This window comes from Sinocyclocheilus anshuiensis, unplaced genomic scaffold (assembly GCF_001515605.1).
Source record: "Sinocyclocheilus anshuiensis isolate Anshui unplaced genomic scaffold, SAMN03320099.WGS_v1.1 scaffold7, whole genome shotgun sequence".
Lineage (NCBI taxonomy): Eukaryota > Metazoa > Chordata > Actinopteri > Cypriniformes > Cyprinidae > Sinocyclocheilus > Sinocyclocheilus anshuiensis.
Genome location: NW_015549582.1, coordinates 224798 through 235717, shown reverse-complemented (window position 1 = coordinate 235717; position 10920 = coordinate 224798). Strand labels below are relative to the sequence as shown.

The window sequence follows — 10920 nt, the reverse complement described above, 5'->3', positions numbered from 1 at the left end:
TTTAAAGGAATAGTTCACTCAAAAATGAAAATGTACTCACCCTCAGGCCATCCAAGTTGTAGATGAGTTTGCTTCTTCATCAGAACAGATTTGGAGAAATGTATCATTACATCACTTGCTCAACAATGGATCCTCTGCAGTGAATGGGTGCCGTCAGAATGAGAGTTCAAACAGCTGATAAAAAAAATTACAATATTTGTTTATTTGTTTGGACTGTTTTCTCATGTAAACAGTGCTTGATCTGTGCATATTTCTCTCCTGATTCAGGCAAGATGACTTTTTCACTGGAGAAAGCAGTATTATGGATAGAGGACTCATATTTTAGCTGGAAGGTTTGGAGTTTTGCTTCACAAGACATTTAATAATGGACTGGAGTCGTGTGGATTACGTGTTGATTATTGTGATGTTTTTATCAACAGTTTGAACTCTCATTTTGATGGCACCCATTCACTGCAGAGGAGAGCAAGTGATATAATGCTAAATTTATCCTAATAGATTCCAATAAGGACACAAGCTCATCTATATCTTGGATGGACTGAGGGTACATTTTAAGCAAATTTTCATTTTTTGGTGAGCTTTTACTTTATGTTCTCTTCGGGAAAACCCCACATTCAATCACAACCCTTTTTCTGAGCTTCAACATAACATTGCATGTATCACTCTAAAGATGAATACATTCAGTGTCAGAGTTTGCATCTCAGAGTTGCGTTTTAATGGAGTGGCTCATCATTAGCTCTGTTAAAGCAGTCGCTACTGAGTAGGGGGACTGTTAGGGCAGGACAGACTGCTTTTTTACTGTCAACATCAATACGCTCTTAGTTGTTAGACAGCCTATTTGGGTCGCAGATACACTTAAGAACCATCATATGTGCCTAGATCCAAATCTTGACAATTTGAATGAAAAGCTATGCAAGCATTTCTGAGTTCCTAAAGTGTTTTTGATCATTAAAAAGGTGCAATTTCTTATAATAACTCGATTTGTGACTCTGTCTATGTACAAAAGCCTTTGATTTTGTGCTGACTTTCATGTTCTATAAAGATCAGCTGTCTGCAGTGTACTTCACATTAGCATGCTTAAAGGAGACTGATGTTCTGAGAGCACGTGTTTAATGAGATTATAGCATCAGGGAAAGGAATATTAATGCAAAGGCATATGTACAGTATAAAAATAATTTTGCATGCTCGTAACTTTGAAGATGCATATATTCAAATACGGCAATGAGGAAACTCTGTGTGTATTGGCACTTCCTATCAATGCAGCTGGAACTGATGCCTATCAGTCTGCTGGTATGAAATGGAGAGAGGCTGCCAAAGTTCTGTGATGACCATGCAGCTATTTTAGGCAACAGAAAGGGTCTGGCATTTATTGCATATGCTTTCTTTATAATTGGAAGCAGCAAGAATAATGTAAGTATATGACTGATGCTCATCATCTATTAAATAAATCATCATCTATTATTTCATGAAAACTCATGTACAGTATAAAGAGCAGTGTTTTCTATCACAAAAAATACAATCATTATTTTATAAGAAAAAAGTAGGAATTGTCTTATAATTTATTCAGAATTACATTTGTTTGGGTTTTATTTAATTAGTTTTTGTTATCAGTCATGTACATTGGAGTGTTTTGGAGTAATTTAATGACATGCACTGTAACTTAAACATACAGTCACCTATTACCCCATAATGCTCTTTTTTTTTGGCAGTTAAATACAATAAACATTTATTATAATGTTACCATTTCCAAAATAGTTTTGTTCTTATTTTAAGCAAGATTTTGTTAGATGTATGCTTCAACTGTTGAAATAAATAAATAAATACATGTTTTCTCTGAAAACGACTAAATATGTTGTGATTTAAAAAAATAATATTTTTAAAGCATGTTTAGCCTAGATACCCATTTTAAATAAAAAAATAATAATAATAATAAAGGAATAAGTTCCCCGTTTATATGGGTAGCCTATGTGGTTACTATATTGTTCTTTTCAAGGATCATTTAAGAACAACAATTCATTATTTCACACACAACATTACTCTACGAACCATACGTGTAAAACAAACTCATGTTAACAATAATGGCTTAACACTGCGCACATTTAGAATGGGAAATACTGGCGAGAAAACAGCGCGACTGATTCCTTCATATTTAGATCGCTTCAAGTTTATTGATGAATGAAGTTAACATTTTTAAAGCCATATAAACAGGGTGATTTTTCCTGAAAGAAGCTAGCTGGCTCACGCGAGCCCCGTATAAACCCTCGAATTAATTATAGTGTCTTCATGCTCCGCTACTTCACTCCAATTGTCCGCAGGCTGCAGATGTTCTTCGGCAATCCAGCACTGCAGGTGCAGTTAATGCCGGAGATGCTGATAGTAGTTCTAGCTAGATATCCATCTCTTTGCTTGTTTCTTTCCTCACATAGAGCTTTTTTTCTGTTTACCTCCCAGATGTCGCTCTAGTGCTGCTGCGTGAGGTGTTGGATCCCGCAGTCTGACCGGCTTTGCGGTGCGTCTTCAAGAGCATCATCAACAATATCTTTAGTGGATAAATGACGAACAGTTCCGTGTGCTTCCGCATCATGTTGACATAACTCTGCTGAAGAACTGAAATGAATGAATGGCCGGAGAGGTGCGATGAAATGAATTAACTCTTTGATGTGGAGGGAAGGAAAGGGGTTTTATACTGCATATACCGCCGAGGAAACAGGGGAATGAGGCTTTAAACACGTTTCTTGTCGCTGAGTTTTCTTGTTGAAGTTGGCTTTGCTCAACAATGGAATGAATTGGAATGGATATTCTTAGAAGTGTTCCTTAGAGATGGATGGAAGATTTTCCAACCTTTCCCATTTATGAATCTTTTTCGTGACTCTGGAAAGGTGGAGCATTCAGGAAAAGCTAATGACGGGACCTATTAATCCATCAAGAGCACCAGAGGGGTTTGGAAACGTTTGGATGGAAATTGTTGCACCTTTTTCTGGTTTTATACGGAACTAATAATGCATAGTTGTGGATCTCTGCTGGAATCTCCATTGTAATTTATTAATATAGTGAAATGAATTCAGGGCTGTTCACATATTCGCTGTGATTTTTGCTTATTTTTTCCGTAAATATCCATATTTTCTTCTGAACGTATTCCGATCTAAATGGAATTAGTTGAGAAAGCCCTTTGTGAAAGGAATAGACATGGTACATGGGAACAGGTTCCTTCACGGTGAGTCCAGCTGCCAGTTAACTTCACTCTCTTCTCTGTTTCATTTTACGCATGAGGTCTATTCGCAATTACCGGTCAGTATCGCTTTCTTTAGGAACTTTGTGTGTGATTGTAAGCTGATTGAAATAATTTAATTTAATATACTTAGAGTGATATGCAACTGCATGACATTGCAGGCTATATCATATTTTCCCAGTTGTGTTGTTTTCTGCTGAAAAATCCATCTTAAACTGGTATCTGGTTTCTAGCTGGTCTAAACTGATTATTAGCTGGTGCAAAATTGGTTATTAGCCGGTCCAAGCTAGTGATGTGGTAGTCCACAAGCTGGTAAACCATCTTGGACCAGCAACAAACCATCTATGAGCTGGTCATACCAGTTTTTGAAGCTGGTTTTTACATGGTGGCTTTCTAGCTGGCCTAAGATGGTTGTTAGAAGCTGGTTATTAGCTAGTTTAAGTTGGTAGAACATCTTGGAACAGCAACAAACCGGCTGCTAGATGGGCATATAAATTTAAATTGGTTTGTAGCTAGTCAACCAATCGGCGACCAATTGTATTAGCTACCATATTCCAAATAGCTACCAGATTAAGGTGAAATTATAAAATCATCTGTTTTCCAAATGTACAGTACATCCATAGTAAATTAATCAGTCTGACAAATAAATGCAAAATAAATAAATAATAAATAACAACAAATAGAAATAAAAGTACAATAAATTTTATCCTGGTTTAGACCAAATTCCTTAACGATACGATTTCAGGTCTTGAGTTTCAGCCATTCCTACAATGCATTTTCAAATATCTGTTTTGTGATTTAGTGCAACAGTCCACATGGTTGTATGCTGTTTTGATCTTAAATCTTTTGTCACAGTTGTTGCAGGTCTTCTCATGCTTCGGTTGTCTGGGGCAACAAAGAAGGAAACCGGTAATGATGTTTTGTCACAGAATACCCACCCACTCTCCATCTCCATGTTTCCTGGCAATCTCTGACATTTGACTGCTCTCTCTCAGTGAAAAACAATTCAGGAGTGCAGCCAGCAGGGCAGTGTGGAACCTGGGTGAAAGAACCAGAGGGAGGCCTCTTCACCTCACCCAATTACCCAAACAAATATCCTCCAGAGCGAGAATGCATCTACATCATTGAAGGTAAAAAAAAAACAAAAAACTTACAACACATACAAATCTGTCATGTGACACTTGGATGGTGGGGGTTGTTTTGAATTGTTCAGCAGCGCAGTGGCACTTGGAGTGAAAGATGCAGGAGCAATCAGTTGATTGTTCATCATATGCAGCACCATTATGATGCTAATAAGCACTAGTGTTTCATTTGGATTCATAACAGAAGGATTTATAGATCAACAATCTCTCAATATCTGAACGTTAATTTGATTAACGCAATTAGATTTCCAAAAAAGGGGGTTGTCTTTCAGTTGCATCTGTTGGACTGCTAGCATGCTGTGCTGCTGCTAGCTAATAATCAAATCGAACTAAGAAGCTAGTAGTAATTTTTTTGTAATCAGATGGTTTATATGTGATAATCTCTTTGCTGTCATAATATAATTACAAACAGTGCTAGATGGATAAATAAATAATATATAAATATTAATAAAACAACAATCAAAATAAAACACTTACTAAAAAGATGTTATTTTTTGCATTTTGTGCATTGTAAAGTTTTGAAAGACAAAAGCCTTCCAAATACATAGTAATACATGGTTAAATAACCCACTGAGTAATAATTCAAATAAAATGAATGCTCATCAGTAGTTGATGCAATGTTGAAATGTTAACACTTGTGTGAATATGTATTAATGTAGTCAATAATAAAGTAACTGTAGTCTGATTACGAATATTTTAAAATGTAGGCCTAATATAATCTAATTACAAGTAACTAATTTTTTAAATCTGATTACACAATCCAGATTACATGTAGTTAGTCACTTCCCAGCACTAATTACAAATATTATGAGATCTTATTAATAAATCCCACTTTTAAACCCATGCGGTCTTCAAACTGCGGAGCTAATTCCTCTTGTATTAGTATATTTTTTTCATCCTTTCAAAATTTTAGTCATTTTGTGTGATTATCATGTTACAGTGGAAATAAATGCATATGAATGCAATCCATATCACCAAAACTTCCTTTGTATGCTAGTAATGGCAGACATTACCAACCCGATCTTGTGGCAAAACATAACTATTTTACGAGGTCGAGATTTTCATATGAATGTGATTCATACAGAAATGTACAATATTTAAGAAAAAAAAAAAATCACAAAGGTTAATCTATAACCTAATTGGATTGAGCAGACTATACAAAAAGGTATGAATAAGATCATACAAATTCAGACAATTAGCCACCAGTTCACCTACCAAACCGTAGTTACGAATTGCCATGAGAGTGTGTTGGACATGACATCATCCATCATAAATTACAGATGTCAGTCTTGATTTTTTTTTTTTCTCTCCTTTGCAGCTCCCCCAAGACAATGCATTGATCTTTTCTTTGATGAAAAGTATTCAATAGAGCCTTCATGGGAATGTAAATTTGACCATATTGAAGTCCGGGATGGGCCCTTTGGCTTTTCTCCAATAATTGGACGCTACTGCGGCCAACAGAACCCTCCATATATCAGATCGAGCGGCCGTTACCTATGGATAAAATTTGTTGCGGATGGTGAATTGGAAGCGATGGGATTTTCTGCAAGCTACAATTTCACAGCAGGTACATACAGTTTTATGCTTCCTTTATGCAGTGTCAGTAACGTTTACGTTTGTGACAGATTGATTAATTTTTAAACCAGCGAGTTTTTGGCTTTTCCTGATGCTCTTTTAGAGCTCTGGATCCGGTTATCACTCATTAATCTCAGGATATTGTTATCCTCTGCATGTCAGCTTGAATTCATCATGCAATCAGTAACTGCTCTTCAAAATCCATGCAGCTGATTCATATAGCGATTATTGTGAGTCCATGTTGGTTCTGTCAATGATCCTAATCTGCAGTTGAGCTTATTAGTCATATTCTATTGCAGTAATAAAGAGGCGGTATGTCCTCATTTGTCTAAAACCTTTTAAATTGTTTACCTTGATCAATTCTTAGTACCACAATGAATGCTGACAATCCTTCCCAGGACCTGATTTAGATGTTAAAGATTGCCAATAAGATACTAAGTGGTAACAACATCATCATTCCGCATATAATTGATATCAATTACCCATAATGGAATCCTTTGAAAATATGTAGCACATTGCACAACGGTTGTTTTTATCAGACGCCTCGGCCTCATTCTCAGTGTGTTATTAAACTTCACTGCTTTCTGCTCTTTTGCCTTGATTTAAAATTGAATCTCTGAAGTGCGTGTGAACGGCAAGTAGGCCTAATAATGTACCTGAGTTCAAGTGAGAGATTTTTGCGTAAATGGTGTGCAAACTGAGGAGTGATAGATATTGTGTGAAGAATGCCAAAAGCAATATTTGAATAAAGCTGCAACTAAAGTTGTAAATGCAGAAAAATGTCACTGAACGGTGAAGCTTTAAGGGCCTTGCAGATGAATTGCACAGCTCTGGCACTGGGTGCAAGAAAAAGCAGCACACAATTGAAGGTAGCACTGATTTAGAGTTATACTGTATCTGAGAAATGAGTTATGAGCCGAGGCTTTTTTTCCATCCTATTGTGAGTCAGGTGGAAATTCTTTTGCCAAGTTTGGAGAAACTGTTCAGCGTGAATGGATTCAGACTCTTGCTTCGCAACTTGCCAGGGAAGAAACATAGCTTCCTCTAGTCTTGATAAGGAATATCAGTGGCATATAATTTACATAATTAAGGAGATAAAAGTCCCTGAATTCACTTCCCTTGATGTTCCCCCAAAAAAGTGGAGAGCGCATCTGCTGTGCTGTAGCCAATGGTAACACATGCTAATACAGAAGGTACAACAGATGAATGAAAAGCAGGGGATGAGGAAGGCTAGAAATTGCATGTATTCATCTTCTTTTTTTACATTTTTTCGCTACAAAAAAGAACATTACTGTATTTAACTGAAAATGTATGCTGCTTTTTATCACAAAACAGCCCCTCAATCAAAGTTGTGCCTGTCTGCAGTGTGAGAGAGGAGGAATTTATTCTATGTTCGTCATGCTGGGGTTCTGGGCGGCATAAGTTCTGAAATGTCCTGCATAAGACCTCATTAACAATGCACTTGCTTGCTTCAGTCATATCAAATCGAATACATCAGTGGAAGTGCAACTGAATTACAGATCTGATCTCAAGACTATTTTAGTGTGGAGCCATGTGATCAATATCATATAGTCATGAAAAAACATGGAAATATCAGTGTGATATGAAGCCTGGACAAGTCAAAGATTTGGAAACTGCGAATAAATGTTTAAAAAATACCATAATACCAAAAAAGTTTTTCATGACATTTGTTTCCGTAACAGTTCTCGCAGTTTCTTCTGATAATACAGATGAAACAGAAAAAAAAAAAATAATAAAAAAAATAGCCTGAAAGTGCCTGGCATTATTTATTATTCAGCGTAGAAACTTTAAAGCGACTAGTGATGTCAAATCCTGGGCTAATGACTCTTATGAGCTGTTTTTTAATGAATCAAAACACACAGCATAACCAGTGAATTCCAGTTCTCGAGCAACTGATTTTGAGTCAGTTCTGTTTAGTTTATCAGAAAGCGATTGACTTTTATATGAGCTGGTTAGTAGATCAAAAACATAAAGCGTGACTAGTGAAGTCCAGTTTTGTAGGGAATGAATCTTATGAGCAGATGCTATAAAATAGATCAGAAACAGACAGCGTGACTAGGGTAGTCCTATTCTTGAACGAATGACTCTTATGAGCTGATTCTTTTATAGTGAATCAAAAACAAAACTCGAGCAGTGTATTGCGATTAATCTGACTCACTTACTGAACAGTACTCTATGTTGTTCATAAATGGATAGTTCACCCAAAAATAAAAATTCAGTCATTATTTACTCAGCCTGTTGTTGTTCTACTGACTTTCTTTTACCAACCCAAAAATAAAAAATGTCCTGCTCGCTCTCATCCATAGCGGCATTGAATAGCAACCAGATTCAAATTTTAAAGACAGAGATGGAAAGTATAACAGAAAGATCCCATATGTGCCATATTTTTTATTAATCCTGATTTCTCAAAATAGTGCTTATATGCTTTTCCTTGGCAAGCCAGAGTGAACTGCTGGACTAATACAGTCTCATGAACACAGTGGCGGCGCTAGGGCGGGGCTTGACGGGGCTATAGCACCATCAGAAACATGCTATTAGCCCCGGCACAGCAGTAAAAAAAACTGATGTAGCTTTCTAACGCTGCATTAACGGCACATATTCTCTGAGACAACGAGAGACGAAACTAGTACTATCAAGGTTCCCTTGACAAAAAAAAAAAAAAAAACAATAGGATTTATCCATTGGCTTTTAGATTATTCCAGAAAAAAAGCTCTGTGATCAACACAAATTTATGATTCTTATATGTTTTGTTCATAACGATAATCTTCACAAATGAACACAACCTTTATGAATTTTGAAGCCTAAATATAATTAAAACCTAAATATAATTGGCTAAACGCTAAAGCTTCCATCAGCTCTTTCAGTCTCTATTTAAAAAAAAAACTATTCCCTGAATGTTTGAAATATGATCGTTTGCAAAGACGTGATTATAAACACAAGACTGTAAAAGTATGCTAGTAGTCAGTTTAATGTCCCTGACAACCTCAACAGGCTGATTTAGCCACTTGTTAGCAACCACCTATTTCCAGACACATGAAAGCTTACGAAATTCATGAGTGGGGTGTTAATAATCTATTTTATGTTGTAGAATAAATCTTGAGCTTGTGTTAACCACAGACCTTATTTCAGGCTTTTAACCAAAAACTGATTCAAACAAACCATTGACTTCTGGATGATGAAAGTGAAAGTGCCAAAATGCTAACTTGTTTCCAGGTTTTGGCCTACAAAAATATGTAATAGTGCCAGCAGATTTTAATTTTTTTTATTTTATTTCTCCTTTTGTGGTCTGTGAAAGAAAGCATTTGAAGAACACCAGAGTGAGTAAATAATGCCCATGCATTTTTGGGGTAAATATCCCATTAAGACTTTCTCAAAATAATTGTCAGTGTTTCCATACTCATTTAGAAGAATCTAAAACCTAAAATTCCCATCCCTAATTGAATGTACTAAAATCTTTAAAAAGTCATTGAAACTAAAAGCATTTAATTGAAATTTGTCTTTGTGACTCTCTAAAATAAGGAACATTAAATGTTCAGAAGGTGTGGGAATGCTATAAACCACTGTAAACCTTTAACCTGGACAACATGCATCCTAACATAGGTAGGATATTCAAACATCACATGGTTTTAATACTTGAGTTTCCCAATTTGGTTATAAAGTAATTAAAGGTGTTTTCACCCAAGGTTAGTTTCATCTGAAATTGTAGATGCATGGCGTAATCCGTTGCTGAAGCCAAACTTTTGGATGGCTCAGTGATAGAAAAGTAGAATGATGTGCACACTGTGTGTAATTACTTACTGCCTGATATCGTGTGAAAATAAAAATGGTTGTGCAGTCACTCTCAGCATTCAGATGCAATTATCATTCAGACGTTGTATGAGTTCATTCCAATAGTCAGATCTTGCAATCTGTAGACAGACTTCCTCTCAGTACTCTACTATATCTATCTTGATTAAGTAGTAAAAGCAGGACACTCAACATATTAAGCTTCGCTGTGAACAGACACTTAGTGGCTATCATTTGTCCCTTTCCTCCGCTCTCTGTCCAATTGTCCTTCTCTTCTTCTCACAATCTAAAAAACTCACATGCTCATTCTCCTGAGTCTCACTTCCTTGTCTCCTGGGCTTGGCTGACCTTATTACCCCACCTCCTTTTTTCTAGGAGATAAAGCTGTGTTACCAGACAAGATCTGGCTGGGTTAAATAACAGGGAGAGCTGCTCCCCCCTTGTGTCTTTCCCTAGCCCACTGGCTGTTTGAAGCCTTTGTCCCAGCAGTAAACAGACACAGCAGTAATAAGAAAAACAAGATAGACTAAAAAACATTTCAGGGGCCGCTTTCTTGATCCAGTGGCCATTTAATAACCTTGTTTGGGGAAGCCTCGTGTGGCCTTTTCCTCTTTTCATTTTCAATAGGTTTGCCGAATGCAGGGAAAGGAAGGAGGAAGTTGAATGCAGGAGCTGAGAGCGGTCCCTAAGATCCAAATGTCGAAACACAGTCACGGCCAATTAAAAAATATAGTTCTGTGCCCTCTGATGTTTTCTGCTGTATTTTTTTTTTCACATAATAGTGTGACCAGCCAGGTGAAATTATGGATATTAAAGATAATATTAATATTGAAAAATCTGTGTTCAGTCACTTATATAATACAAACTTGTATTACTTTATGTGTTTTGACAAGCACAAAATATAGGGTTTTATTTATTTATTTTGTACATACAGTAAACGTTAGGGGGTTCAGAGAAAAGAAAGTAATACCAGTGTTGTTATTGTTAACTAAGCCTAAAACTAATAGTAATATATTTTTAACCAAAATAAAGCTGAAACTAAGTAAAATGTAGTATAACAAACTTAAATGAAAAGTAGAAATGTCACTTTGGCAACTACCTGAAAATAAGTTCAAGTTGAAGAATTAAAATAGCTAAAACTACATTTGAAATGAAAATCAATTCAGGTTA

General features: G+C 36.2%; 1 protein-coding gene across 1 annotated transcript in view; it reads left to right on the top strand.

The window, feature by feature from the left end:
- Positions 1-3119: 3119 nt before the first annotated feature.
- LOC107657816 (neuropilin and tolloid-like protein 1) overlaps positions 3120-10920 on the top strand; it is a 113950-nt gene continuing 106149 nt past the window's right edge. Inside the window, exons 1-4 of the mRNA XM_016446065.1 lie at positions 3120-3211; positions 4082-4135; positions 4222-4356; positions 5687-5935. Coding sequence (XP_016301551.1) covers positions 3184-3211; positions 4082-4135; positions 4222-4356; positions 5687-5935 — 466 coding nt within the window. The 5' untranslated portion in view covers positions 3120-3183. The remainder of the gene's footprint in view (positions 3212-4081; positions 4136-4221; positions 4357-5686; positions 5936-10920) is intronic.